Below are 15,236 nucleotides of genomic sequence, written 5' to 3' on the forward strand. Positions count from 1 at the left end.
GGATTTGTTCATGTGGGAGCTTACAACAAAGGGTTTGTAAGGAAGAAATGATTTTGAAAATAATTTTTTTTGATCAATAAAAACCCCTCTTACAGTTTTACCATTGGAGGGGGATAATTTTAATTAACTTTATAAAAGTTCTTATTTTTAAAAAGTACAAAATTTATTGTTAAAAAATTTAAGAACCCCAAAAATACAAACCTACCAATAAAGATGCTCTAAGGGCATCATTAATGGGAGAACTTTTTTTTGTGTTCTTAGATTAAATATATAGTGAAAATAATGTTAGATCAGTTGTTAAGATCATAGGTAAAAAAAATGGGAGAACTAATTATGGTGTTCTTAGAATAAAGATATAGTGAAATAATGTAAGATCAGTAGTTAAGATCTTTTGCTAAAAAGCTAGTTATTGGGAGAACATATTTAAAATCTTAAGATTTAATAATATAATATTCTTAAACATATTACATTTATAAAATCTAATAAATTTGGTATATAATATTACAATTATATAATATTCTTAAACATATTCCTAAACTTATAAACTTATAAATTATAAAAATTATTTTGATGGAATTCTTGTTCATCATCCGTCAGATAGTAAGTCAAATTATGGTTATTAATTTATCTTAAAACTATTTTAAAACTCAATCCACTAAAGAGAACTTGTTAGAAGAAGAAGAAGAATACGTTGTAGCATTGTTGCAAAGTGGAAACAATAATTCACAAGAAAAATAGTCAATTCTAATTACACAATAGGAAGCCGAGCCACAAAGATTTTTTCGTCTAGGCAGGGAAAATTACAGAGAGTGGTGAATACTACTAGAATGACAGAGAAATTGAAAGGGAAGGAGAGGGGTCATCAGCTTTTGTCTCATTTTTGATCTAACGGCTCCACTGCGGTTTTGAAGAGAAGAACGTAAACTTTGTCGATCTGAAAATATATGAATCCTCCAATGGAATGAGTCACGTATGAACCAGAGCTTGTTCCAACAATGCAGTGCCATGCCGGGCCGTACGCTGAATCGAAGTCCTGAAAATGTAAGACATATGAGAAAATTTGTATGATGAGTTTAGTTTTTCTAAATCAGCTGCAACATGTCGTTAGACAAATGGGACGCTAAGATTCACTTTAGTGGCTAACATAGAAGCTGAACTTAAGAGACAACGAAGAGATAAGAAACATGTGAAGGTCAATTTTCGAGATAATAGATCCAATATAAAACAGGACAAGCCGCAAACTGATTTATCAGAAAATAGATCACAAAATTTGCATAAATGGACAACTCTATATAAGTAAATACCAAACTGATTTATCAGAAGACAACCGAGTTCTTGAAAGAAGGTTGTATATGGGCAAGGGCAAGGTTCAAATCCTACTGCAAACATGTTTCAGAATTTATCATTAGATAGCATCTAAATCTAACAACACATATACAGAAACTTAATAGATGGTGAATGCTAGGCTTCATTAGTCATGGCCTAATTCAAACTCCAGAATTATCTCAATAAGCAACAAGAACATCCAATTTCAAGACTCATCACAAAAACACTTATACTAAACTGGTCCTTGCAACACAAAACGACCAAGTCAAGTAGATTAAAACCAAGCTACAAATAGAAAAGACGACAATTGAACAAATTCAAATATGGGACCATATATGAAATTCAATACTCTGCAAGTACACAAAAACGAAAATCCAAATTCAAGATTCATCACATAACAACTTACACACATCTTCAAACCAATCAAGACCGAGAAATACAATATCACCCCACATTTTTATAGAAAGCATGAGACTTTGAGACTAATTAGCCCTAGAAACCCCAAAAGCAGTAATCAAATTTCAAAACTCACTCCACAATACTAGACTTCAGTGACTCCATTTCTAAACCCAGATACAGAGAAATCAGAAGAGAGGGAGAGAGAGAGAGACAAAAAGATCTATCATTGCCACCAGATCAATAGAATCGAACCTGATCGCAACACACAACCCCAGAAATGAAAAAGAGAGGATCTTTTATGAGATAACAGAATTGTAACTAGGAATATGAAATGACAAACCTAGATTGAACTTTGGCCGGAGATTTCGGGAGTCAAAACACAATCAGGCACCGGCCGATCGATCAAACGAGAGGGAACGAAACAAAGTCTGGTCGGGTTGACTCGGTTCTGCAAAGCGGGTCGAAGCTTTCGCCGTTTTCTCTCTTTCTCGAAGAAAACCTAGTTGCGTTTTGGAAGAGGAAGAAATAAAAATTATCTCGATTGCAAAAAATTCTCAACCATTCCCGTAAAGCCACGTAAACAAAGAACTAAGCTTAAAACTGTTTTAATTCAAGAACTAAAAATCTGTTCTAAGGTCACTGTTCAATTTATTAAACATATTTTTAGGCTAAGAACACCTAATAAGTTGTGCCGTTAATGATGGCCTAAGTATCGATTGTTACATTAGATGTTTTAGATTTTTTTTGAAACTTTTTGTTTGATTGTGCGTGTCAATTTGTGATTGGTTGGGAAAAAAGTTTTTTTTAAATTTTTTTTTTTTGTTGTTCTCTCTCGCATCTTTCTCTCATCTTTCTCTCGATTCATGTCGATGGCCAAAGCTAAGAAGAGGAAGAAGAAAAAATAGCCATGAGAGGTGAAACAATCGAATAACAACAAAGTCAATCCCTGTTCTTTGGTAAGAGATTTTGCGGCGACAAATTCCTTTGGGTTTCAGATTTCGTGTCCTTGTGATACACGAGGTGTGTCCTTCTTCTCATTTTCTCCTCCTCCTTTGTGTCTGTGTTCGCTATCAGCTCTTATTTTATCTGATGAAATTGGATATAAGAGGATTGAGTTTTCATTTTCGTTTGCGAAACTTTTGATTTCTGTCAAAATCCAAAATTTTATGTAATCTCAATTCGTAATGTTTTGTTTAATGATTTTGACTCCGGTGCATGTATGATTTTGTTGATAATTTGATCTATTGCCTCTTCAATTGAACGCTTGCTTTCATTTTCTCTGATTGATGAATCTGTGCTATTGATTTTTTGGTAAATTGATTTGCGTGGTTTTTGGTAAATTGATTTGTGTGGTTGTGTATGTATTTTTCACTCTGCATAGAAGATGGATCTGCTGAGCAGTTTACCAGACGAGGTTCGTTGTCACGTTTTATCCTTCCTTACCACAAAGGAGGCAGCGTCGACATCACTTCTCTCAAAAAAGTGGCGCAATCTGTTTGGACTTGTCCCAAAACTTGACTTTGATGACTCTGAGTTTCTTCATCCAGAAAATGGTAAGCGGGAAAGAGATGGAAATCTGGACAGCTTCATGGATTTTGTGGATAGAGTATTGTCTTTGCAGGGCAATTCTCCCATTCGTAAGTTCTCTCTCAAGTGTGAAACTGGTGTCTCTCCAGCTCGTCTGAATCGTTGGTTATGTGAAGTGCTGCAGCGTGATGTTTCGGATCTTGATCTCACCATTGATTTAGGGTATGGTTATTATCTGCCTCAAGAGTTGTTCGTGAGTGAGAAACAAGACACTAGCTAGGATCATACGCAAGTCAATCCCTGTTCATATGCGTCGAGGACGAATCTCGCTATCGGAGATTGACGCTCGGAGGCGGCGGAGATCACCGTGGAATGTGACGGCGGAGGGGAAGAAGAAAAAGATGGTCTTTCCGATGGGAGATGGGTTTCGGGATCCCATTTGCGGCTGTCGAAAAGCTCAAGACAGAGAATGGTTTTTCTGATCAATCCATCTCCTTTCACCTACTTGATGTCTCCATTCCTGAGTTAAGAAATGGGTTTCAGATTGCTGAGGTACACTTTGATTTCCTTCCTACTGATATTTCCAAGATAATGAGCGATACATATGAGATTGTCGAGGAGTGTGTTACTACAAACTATGATTCCTCTGCTTCAGTCTTCTGCTTCCCCAAGAATCGTCACCATCGCTTCTACCATGGGAAAGTTAGAGGTACCATATCTTCTATAAACTTATATAAATAGGCAGAGGCATGTTGATTCAAGAGTAGATATATTAGGAGTGAGTTTTGTATATATGTTTTTACTACAGAATGTGTCAAATGAGTGGGCAAAAGGAGTGCTGAGTGATGCTTAGAATCTAACAGAAGAGAAAATAGATGAAGTGATGGATGAGTATCTCAAGGATTACAGACAAGGCTCATTACAAGACAAAGGTTGGCCAACAGTAATGTCTGGGTACATACTATCAAAAGCTGCGGTGATGGCATTGACACGAGTGTTGGCTAAGCGAAACAAATCAATGATCATCAACAGTGTTTGTCCTGGTTTCGTAAAGACAGATATCAATTTCAACACTGGGATTTTAAGCGTTGAACAAGGTGCAGCGAGTCCAGTGAAACTGGCTTTGGTCCCTAATGGAGACCCATCTGGTCTCTTCTATGATCGCGCCAATGTCTCCAATTTTTGTCATGTTTGTTTAAACTGGCTTTATGCCATGTTTGTTTAAACTTAAACTTTTATTGAATGCAATATTTTTCAGTTTTTAAAAGTATATAAGTCTTATAAATTATAACAAAATACCATAATAACAATTACAAAGAAAAATATTTTTAAGAACCTCAAATTTAATAACCTTCAATGGACCTATAAAATATTAAAGTTTCTTAAGAAGTTCTTAATTTTACTTTTTTCAAAATTAAGGATAAAATCTGTATTAAGATATTTTACTAAGATGCTTTGATGGAGATACTCTAAGACCGACTCTGAACCCAAAAACACAAACACGCATTTAAAGGCCACTAAAAAAAAGGATGATGACACGCATTTAAACACGCACTCTCACATTGAACAAATCGATTCTAAAATAGCGTAGTGATCAAACTTCTTAAACACAGATAAAAGTCTCATAAAACAATCTTAATTTCAGACCACAAACTGGGTTCCATAACAAATATACGTTTTCAAGATACTCAACTTCTTAAAAAGAAGAAAAGTTTGATAATCTTCAATAGAGGACCAACAAACAAGTTCCACAACTAGTATAAAGTTGGCTCTCTGACATGTCTAAGTCCAACATACCGGATGATGTTTTAGTCTACAATGTTTTAGTTTTCATCCAGAAACAGCATAATTCGAAAGATTAGAATCGATTGTTTCTTCACTCACCAAGGTAGGCTCAACTAGGGCTTTGGAAGAGTCCTCGTCTTTGGCCTCCAACCTAGTTAAGAATCAAGGGGAGTCTCCTCCACGTACCCACTGGGGGTGAAAAAGAGCGGAAGCTGCTTGAAAACCAAACTGAGTGAGGAAACTAATAGTTGCAGGAAAAGAGCTTGTTTAGGCCAAAAAAAATAGTTAGACAATGACAAAACTTTGGCTTAGGATGCCCGTAATTACCCTCTGTTCATGTTCTAGACTGGAGAGATGCATGATGAGATACCAACGCGGCAAATATATAAGGTTGACAATATAATGGACTTCGCTTCAATGGGCTTACAGTTTGTATGAATCAGTTTGTATGATTTTGTAACTAAAGTTATATAGATACTTTTCATATAATAATACTTTTTGATAAAAATGGAAAATTGAGTTACATTAACTATAGTTATATAGATACTTTCGGAAAGACGTCCTATTTCCCCCTCGGAACTACCATATCGTACCGAATGTCCCTGGAACTTTGACCTCCTAATAGAACCCCTTCCAACTTATCTACTCCTTTTATTTCCCCCCGAATTCATACTTCTATGTCGATTTCCCCAATTAAATTAACCTTCTCATCTATTTCCCCATCGACATGGATTAACACGGTTTACTGTTTTAGTTAACCGACGGACAAGTTTTATTAACCCAATTAAACCATTTTTAACCAATTGACGACCCGATTACAACCCGATTAGATCACTTAACCTAATCAAACCTAAAAATCAAAAAACCCAAAAATCCCCAAATCGTTTTTTCCCTTTCTCTCTCGACGAACCCTAGATCCGTAAATCGATTTTTCTTTCTTCAAATCGTTTTTTTCTCTCTTGCTCTTGGCTCTTGGGATGGCGTTAGTCCTTGTTGTTAATCCACCTATTGGAGTGGAGTTCGACGAGGAAGCTGAGGATCGAGATGAATTTCACATCGATAAGCTTGCGACAGATTTTACAGAAACGAAGGAATCGATTCGTCATAATGTGTACCCAGAAAGTGACGACGAGGCTGAGGGTAATGGTCGTGGTGGTGCTTCTTGTGGGGGAACACCGATTGTTCGTGGCGATGGTGTAATGTATAAAGGGCAGAGTTTCTACAACGGAATCGCGTTTAAGGAGTGTGTGACTGACTATGCAATGGCAACAGGCTGTAATCTAAAGCAATACAGGTACGATAGAGATAGAATCGGGTTTAGGTGTGTTGGTGCTAAGGGAAAATGTCAATGGAAAGTTTATGTTGCGTCTCTTCATAATGAGTCGATGTGGAGGATTACGAAGTACACGAACACCCATGGATTCTTAATGAGTCACCTACCAAGAAGCAACCAAAGCAAAAGAAAAGAATCATGCATTGTGGGATTTGTGGTGCAGTTGATCATAATTGTAGGTACCACCAGAAGAAGAAGAATAAGAAGAATACAACACATGTTAGTTTTCTTTCTAAATCGATTCATTTGTGATACAACAATGATTCTTTGTTTTATTAAATTATGGTTTATATTTGATTAAATTTGTAGGGTGGAACTCAAGTGGAATGTTCTCAAGGTTGTCTCACTCAAGAGAAGTAATGTGGGATGGAGGATTAGCATAAGTAGGACTGTTTTTTTTTTGGTTTTATGACCTGTTTCAGAACATATCTTGTTCTGTCTTAGTATGGTCAAGTCCAATCTTTTGAACCTTATTATTAACTATGGTCGGATGTACTCTTCCCTTTTGAACATGAATGTATTTTGAAACAAGATAACATCATCTCTTAAAAACATTTTGTCTCATACAAAACCAACATAGAAAACAACATACAATGCCATCATATTAGCTTAACTAGACCAAAGATGATCATACAACCTAATACTAAAACAATTATCATCCTATTCATCCTGAATTTAAATTCAGCTTTTACATCTTCAATCCTCTCAAATATCTCTTTCTCAAGCTCCATTTCCATCTTCTTCTCAAGCTCCATTTGCAGCTCCATTTGCATCTTCTTCTCAACTTTCATTGTCTCTGATATGAACTCTTTCATTGTCTCCACCTCATCCAACAAAGCCTCATCGATCCACTTGAAAACGTGATTGTCATTCATAAGCTACACCATGGACATTACATTTGGTTATCGTTTAGAACCTTATCAATATTCATAAGCCAAATAATAAGTTCTACTTCGTATTACCTTATTTCCAGTTGCATACACACAACGAAAGTATCGTCGATTTGGGTTATGGTCGGATTTTGATATTTTGGCCACAATTGCTTCTCCACACCAACATCTCTTAGGTACACCAACAACTCTTCCTCTTTCGCGGACATTTGTCGACCTGCTCGAAGACCCAGAAATATTACTCATGATTTTGAGAGAAAGAGACAGAAATTTGGATCTTTTCAATTTAGATTTTTAGGGTTCTTAGTGGAGTAAGAATTTGGGGGTTTTCGTTTTAAAAGAGAAGAAGAAGTAGTCGGGTCGGGTTCTAAATGTTACCCGGTTATAAATTGCTTTCATACCGGTTTAAGATGGGTTTCTATCGGGTTTACTAACAAAACCGTGTAAACCCAGGCGGATGGGGAAATAGACATAGAAGTATGAATTCGGGGAAAAATAGAAGGAGTAGATAAATTGGAAGAGGTTCTATTAGAAGGTCAAAATTCCAAGAACATTCGGTAAGATATAGTAATTCCGACGGGGAAATAGAACGTCTTTCCAATACTTTCCATATAATAATACTTTTTGGTTAGGGTGATTTTCTTTATATGTGTCTACTAAAGAAGGGGCTAATAAACAATGAAAAGTATATATTTTATACTAGTAGAGTCGGCATATCTAAAGAAGCTGATAAATAATTATCATTGATATGAAAAGTTTTATCATATAGTAAATTACTAAATTTCCATGAAGTCGATGAACAAACAATTATACATCGATGAACAAACACAAGGGTCAATAATTCAAAAAAATCATCTTATGTTATAAATTTAATTACTGAAAACATATGTAGATTATTTTAAAATGATAGATAGAAAAGAAAATTAATTTAACATTAGTGAAAAGTAAGTAGTTGTTTTAAAACTGATCTTATTAGTCAAATCAACATTGAATGAAATAAGTTAACCGAAAATTTTGAATATATGTACGAATATATAGCAAAAACAAGAATTATACATCAATGATCAAAACAAAGGTCAATAATTCAAAAAAATCAACTCTCTTATAAATTTAATTAGTGAAAACATATGTACTTTTAAAAAAAAAATAAGTAGATGGAAAAGAAAATTAATTTAACATAAGTGAAAATAAGTCATTTTTAAAAAATTGACCTTATTAATCAATTCAACATCGAATAAAATAAGTTAACCAAAAAATATCAAATATATATATGAATATATAATACATTATAGTTTATATAACTCTGAATTACATAGTTTTGAATAAATTTCAATTCTAAATAATTATCAACAAATATTTTGGTTCCCCACTTTGTTTCATTTTAAATGGTGGTTTAGGAAGTTTGTTTTTTTATCAAATTATGTGATGCTCTCATTATTTATACAAATATTTATTACTTTTTCATAAAAAAAATCACTAGTAAGAAGTCTTATATGATTAACAATGAATTATTTAAAACCAAATCAAAATTCTAAAAGCTTTTAGTTCCATGACAAGTGGCGTTGTTTAAGATTTAAAATTATCCTAATATATCTAGTAGCACGAACAAAATCATAGCCAAGTACGACTTTTATATACATCTATACTCTCTCTCTCTCTCTCGAAGATTCCGTGTTACAGGATCATTTCCACAATTTTAGAAATCAGAACTCATAAATTTTTCACCAAACTCTCTCTCTCTCTAGCTCCTCTTTTCTCTATGGATCGTAGCCACCAACCCGAATCGACGACCCGACCCGGAAACACCGTGGTCCTCTCCATAGACTGTCTTAAAGGAAGCTCCAAAAGCGAAGAATGGAGCGGCGATATGCTTCAAACCGGAGACATAGTGGAAGAGATCCGGATCGGTTCAGGACCCGGTTCGGCTATATTCAAAGCTCCGTTTAAAGGAGGCAAAGCTTGGCTTCAGAAGGTTCTACACAATTCTTTTAGGAATAAAGAAACTTCCATAGTTGTGAGAGTTCGCCGTGGCTCCGATGAGTTCTCCGATCTCTCTGCTTGTATTGTTCCTAATGACTCTGCCGGGAAGAAACAGTACATGCTTAGATCCATTGATGACCCGAATTATACCGTTGGGTTTTCGGATCGGACTGAGTCGGATTGTCTCGGTTTGCAAGGTGAGTTTAACTCGGTTTTGTTAAAATATCTTCTCTTTGTTTTGTTTTTTGTACTTTGGTTGACTTTTCGTGGCTTACGTGTTGACCATTTCCTTTTAACTCATGTCGTGTTTCTCAGTTGGTGAATCTAATTATTGTTGTTTTTATTAGTACGTACGATTTTTTTTTTCTTTTTGAATTAAGCTTAAATTATACGAATTTGTCGTCGATCAAGATAAAACAAAGTAAGTTTTATGTTTTAAATTTTCATAATAAAATGATGTTTTTGACATAGAAGGAGCATGTTTGTGTGTCTTGCAAAACATTGAATCTATTTCATTTATTTAGAGTTATTATTTGATGATTAGTTATAAACTAAGACTGTTTCGTTGTTAACTTTAACAACAAAGAATATTTATTTTAGAAGTCTTTAAACCAAGAATGTTACTATATCTTATTTTTTAATATTTAAATTCTTTTACATGATTTGTTTCATTATTTTATAAAAATTATTGAAAGTGGAATGTTGTTATTTAAGGATTAATTATAAACTAAGACTGTTTCGTCGCTCAAACTTTAACAACAAAGAATATTTGGTTATCTTATTATAAAAAAAACTTCTTTAGACCAATTAACAGAGAAGAATCTTACTATTTTCTAATTTTTTAATATTAACAAGAATCTTTTAGCTGATTTTTTTCTTTTCTGATATAAATAATTGAAAGTAAAAAATATGGAGATGCGGGGTATCGATCCCCGTACCTCTCGCATGCTAAGCGAGCGCTCTACCATCTGAGCTACATCCCCAATTTGATAAACAATGTGCAGAGTCAAGAGGATCAAGGATGGTGGAAGCATTGGTGAGAGCAAAGCTTCAAGATGGTTATGTATCATATCCATGGGAAAGAAGAATGCAAGAAGCTTTACCAATCTCTGGTTCTAGCAATTTCCTCTCCATTCTTTTTCTTCCCAAAGCTTCTGGTAATATATAGACATTGTTCTTACTTGTTAGTCACACATTCATTTTTATAAATCTCTATATGTGAATAATGTTTTGACGATTTTTTCCGAAACTATAGCTTATGGTAGATCAGGTTCTCGGTACAACGACTTGGAAGACACACTTGCTCGTGCTAATGCTTGGTTAAGTTGTTCACAAGCTAATGGTGTTCCTATTGTCTTTATGAATATTCAGACTGAATCTTTGCTCACAAAGGTTAGAGATTTTGGTTTTTTTTTTTGTAACCTTGTTTATATGTAGAGAGATTGATATGATAATGTTGATTGCATTGTGTTTTATATGGAAAAAAAAAAGATATCAGGAGAAACAGCGTCGGCAACGGTTAATACGACGTCACTTGCGGATTTGTCGAATCTTGCAAACGCGAGTCTCTATGGTTTCGAGGATTATCATGGAGTTGATATTGGTGTGGTGAGAGCGGTTAGGCTTTGGTTTGCTCCTCTTGGTGTTGAGTTCCCACTCGAAATCAAACTCAAAGATGACGATACCAAACTTGGCTTCTCCATTAGCCGCACTGAAGAGGTACAAAAAAAAAAAATCTTTACTGAATTTGTTGCATCACTAGGGACTAAAATTCAAATCATGGCTTTTATTTTATTTTTGGTAATATTCGGGACTTTTTACTACCACCCGTTCAGACAAAACTACCAAACAAAATCATGTTCTTCCTCTTTATAGAGTTATGACTTTAATTAAGATGTTTTCACACACATCAGATTTTGTTTACACCTGGAAAAGTTATCGTTTTATGAAGGTGGAATTTTACATATAATTTAGCAAAACACTAAACTTTATGAAACAAAAAATTAAGTTGAATACATCAATTTTTATGAAATCATAATCAACTACAAAAATATCCTACAAACCAAAGATATATTCATTTGTACATTAAGACACATTTTGTAACTTCATTTTAATTGGCAGGAGCTTTTCAAATAAAAAATGAAATAGGAAAAAAAATTACATTTTAATATTTGAATTGAAACATTTCTTGGACAGGGTTTCATATACGTTTCATCAGTGACGGACCACGAAGACGATAATGCACCAGCTGCAAGATCAGGTCTAAGCTCATTGTACAGAGAAGCAGCCAAGGCATCACGTCGTCTAGTGGTTTCCCGTGTGGGTAACCAGAAGGTATTGCCTTGGATGGTCTCATCCACAGGAGCAATTCGCTGCTACGACACAGTTTCGCTCAGCCAGAAACTGTCACTGCACCGTCACGCAAAAGTCCCCATAGGCCTCCACGTCTTTCTCTGGGACACCTCTGCCACAGCAGATTTCTCCTCGCCTCCCAGGAGTAGCAGTGGTGGGAATCACTTGCTGTTTAGTAGCGAAATGCTCGATTCCACCGAGTTTCCGCGGCTTAGTGAGGTTATACCACCGCGACAAGTTGGTGACAGACAGGTGATGCCATTGTCCGATGATGATGTGTTTAGATTTGAACGTGAAAATGCGGGCAATGCTTCGTTTAAGTTCCAAGAAATCCCTTTTACAAACGAGTCTTTGTGATGATGAAATTTGTGTGCGCTGTTATATTTGGGTTGGAGTTATGACTTGTGGGATATATTTTGATACGTGCATGTAAATAATTGGAATAACTCAAGGAGAGATGAACTAAGGTTAGCTAATTACATTAGATGTTTTAGTATGTATTTTTCACCATTGATCTTTGTTTATGTTTTAATGGAAGTTTTTTCGTAACTGCATAACTTAATTTAACTTAAATAAATCTCATGTTTCAGAGTCAACTATAACATATGAAAAGCCCTATATTTATTTGTAACTGAACCCTATATTTAGTAGAAGAGAAAGGATATATTGCATAATCGCCCTTGTCATAACTTAAACCATCTTCACTCACATTTAAATCATTAATATATATATTCGACCATCATAACCTCCGTTGGTGGCAATACAAACAGCAAACCTTAGTTCATCTCCTTGAGTGTTCCAACTAGCCGCGCATGGAAACAATCGTAAGTCATGACTTAATCGACGCAGGCTAGGTGTCTAACCCAATAACTAGAATCGGGTGAAAGAAAGATTGAATTATGACGAGTGTTTCAGAATTATCGCTCGACAAATTCCAAATTATCGTGTCAAGTTTCTTATATGATAGACAAAGCAAACTCATGTTTAACACATTAATAAAACGTTGGTGTTTTCGACAAAACCATAATACAAATTAAAATGTTTTGGATTAGTGGAGAAGTTTGAGGTTCTTTTTTATCGTAAAATTGACTTAGTTTAGATGGGCTCTCAATGACTATCTACGACAGTGGGCTCATGTATCAAAAGGTTTGCAATTTAGAGGGTTTTTAACAAATGTCAGGCGTATATGTGTAAATCAACGTCAACGATTTGTGATAATAGTATAATATATTGCTTTAAGATGAATCAAGGGTGGTGTACTTACCTATGAAGGTTGTGAATGACATGATTAATTAGGAAAAAAACAAATTAAAGGTAAAAAGTAATAAAATATTACAAGGGATATTTAACTCTTGTAATTGGAATATGGAAGTGTCAACAAATTATTTATCTTTCTTAAAAGCACGCCGATAATTTTATTATTTTGTATAAAAGGTTCACATGATGGGGTATTGCAAATACATATTGTCAATTTGCCATGATAAGTTTCTTTAATAAAAAAAAAATTAAGCTATAATATTGATTACTTGTAAGTTGTAACCAATCCAGTTTCACCAGAAATGAACATGCAATATCAGCACCACCACCTAATATTAATAAATACACTATAATTACGTTATATTTTCCTTTTCTTGGTGTGACTACCATTCACACGCACAAAATAATGGGTTTACATATCACTGTAAAATATATAGAAAATGTTGTATTTCTTTGACATACTTTTGATAAAACTGAAAACAAATACAAACGTCAAAAGAGGAAAAAAAATATATGAGTAGATTTAACAAAAAAAAAAAAAGAGTTGTTGACAAAGTTAGAGAAAAATGAAAGTAACTAAAAAAAAAAGTTACTTAATAATGTAAACTTCTTGTTGGGTTCGGTCAAAGTTTTAAATCAAGTGGTGTATACTATATATAATAAATATTTGATAAATAATTATTGTTGTTTTAAAATATATAGCTTTTAAATTATAAATATTATATGTTTTGCAGTGAGCTGTATAATGAAACCAAGTTAGGTCAGAAATGCCGACCACAATTATAAATGTAAAATTCCAAATAAAAAAGCCATGTGAAATCAATATTTTACTCTATCTCCATTAAAAAGAGAATAAAATAAAATAAAGTCGTGGAGGAAATGCACATCGAGCACATCACTATAATATTTAATTTTACAGAAAGATTAAGTTTAAACGTTTGAAAAATATATAAAGAAAACATTAGACGATTAATAAATGGTTCGTTCTTATCTAAAACTCCAGGTTATTTAATTAATCTTCTTCTCTCTTTTTTTTTTTGTTTTTTTTTTCGAATTAGATGTGCATTTCTATTGGTCAATGACTCGATGCTTCGTGGTCCCAAAATAAATTTGTATTTAAATAGTTTACGATTCATGATTGCTTTCATTTCCTGTAATTTAATTATTTAATAGAATAAAAGAAAACAAATGCACTTTGCATTATGTTTACTTTAAAAAAAAAAAAATCCATAACACATAGAGAAAGTGAAGAATAGCTAAAACAGGATTAAATAGGTCTACGTTGTATATAATCCAGAAATTTGTAAATATGTTTTTCAGAATAAACAATTTATGTCTGCTAATATTTTAAGTGACTGTAACAACAACGTTCGACAATCTGAATCTTTTAATTCAAAATTTTCCACTGTCGTTGTTTATCTCCTTGAAAGATTTTATTCTGTTTACAAATCAAAAACTCAAACTATACAATTTTACTTCAATAAAATAATGATATTAATTATTAGAATTCTTTTACTATTTTAAAATGGGCATAAATTAGTTGGGTAGCTATAATTGTGACGAAGACTTTGGGAAATGTAAAAGGAAAGAAACGAATGTAAAGCAAACACATAACAATATTCAATATTTTAAAAAGCTTTGCAAATATAAAATTAAAGTAAAAGTTAAAAATGACCTTCGGATTCCCACAAATACACGAAACAGTATAAAATAGGAGTAAGTAAATAGTAATTACTAACCATCAGGAACTAAACATAACAAAATATTTTATTTTAGTTTACTTTAAACATCCACTTATTTTGACATTGGTGTCATGCATAAAATTATTACCAAAAACTATATTAGGGCATCTCTAATCCTATCCTATTTAGAATGATCATGTGGTCTCAGTGTAAGTAAAAGTGAACGTATTAGGAGAATTATGTTCGTCCTAAATAAAGTTGACCTATACAGTAACATGTCTTGACTCGTTAGATGATTGAAAACTTCATGCATTTAACCCTATCATCATCGATCACGTTTGTCATGTTAATATTGATCAAGTGAAAGAATTGGGCTCCAAAAATTTTCCATGGAATAATGAAACAAATTGATAAGTGGGGGAGAAGATTAGAAGTTGGAACTTTTAATTACTAACTTTATAGTATATTTTTTGAGGAAAACTATGACAAAAATATATATAGTTATGCGATTTGATACGTTTTTTGCTGGCCCCATGTTATTGTCATTCTTGCCTTTGGCCTTCTTTAATTGTTAGATGTTAAATAAATTTAAGTTATTTCTAGTATAATTTATTTATTCATCATTTTAGCAGCCTAGTTTTACTTGTCCTTTACTCCAAAGCCCGATTATTAATTAAGGAAAAGTATTTTTGGGTTGGAAAAATT

The 15,236-nt window shown here is 33.6% G+C and overlaps 1 protein-coding gene, 1 non-coding gene and 1 pseudogene across 2 annotated transcripts; 2 read left to right on the forward strand and 1 right to left on the reverse strand.

The window, feature by feature from the left end:
* The first annotated feature begins 4,060 nt into the window (after positions 1-4,060).
* On the forward strand, positions 4,061-4,519 carry LOC104737219 (short-chain dehydrogenase/reductase 1 pseudogene; annotated as a pseudogene).
* A 4,290-nt stretch (positions 4,520-8,809) lies between these two features.
* Positions 8,810-12,141, forward strand: LOC104737220 (uncharacterized). The gene is made up of 5 exons (XM_010457339.3): positions 8,810-9,437; positions 10,245-10,397; positions 10,496-10,632; positions 10,732-10,959; positions 11,437-12,141. Exons 1-5 carry the CDS (start codon positions 9,020-9,022, stop codon positions 11,947-11,949), a joined length of 1,449 nt encoding a protein of 482 aa, XP_010455641.1. The 5' UTR covers positions 8,810-9,019; the 3' UTR covers positions 11,950-12,141.
* Positions 10,151-10,223, reverse strand: TRNAA-AGC (transfer RNA alanine (anticodon AGC)). Its single transcript has one exon. It is a non-coding gene; the product is annotated as a tRNA-Ala (tRNA).
* Positions 12,142-15,236: the final 3,095 nt, after the last annotated feature.

Source organism: Camelina sativa, chromosome 13, assembly GCF_030686135.1.
Source record: "Camelina sativa cultivar CO46 ecotype springtype chromosome 13, ASM3068613v1".
Classification (NCBI taxonomy): Eukaryota; Viridiplantae; Streptophyta; class Magnoliopsida; order Brassicales; family Brassicaceae; genus Camelina; species Camelina sativa.

What these genes read in the sequence shown, in the direction of transcription:
- LOC104737220 (XM_010457339.3), top strand. Translation starts at nt 9,020, where the DNA reads ATGGATCGTAGCCACCAACCCGAATCGACGACCCGACCCGGAAACACC. An exon ending in TTTTCTTCCCAAAGCTTCTG is followed by an intron (nt 10,398 to 10,495) that starts GTAATATATAGA and finishes CCGAAACTATAG; the next exon opens with CTTATGGTAGATCAGGTTCT. An exon ending in CTGAATCTTTGCTCACAAAG is followed by an intron (nt 10,633 to 10,731) that starts GTTAGAGATTTT and finishes GAAAAAAAAAAG; the next exon opens with ATATCAGGAGAAACAGCGTC.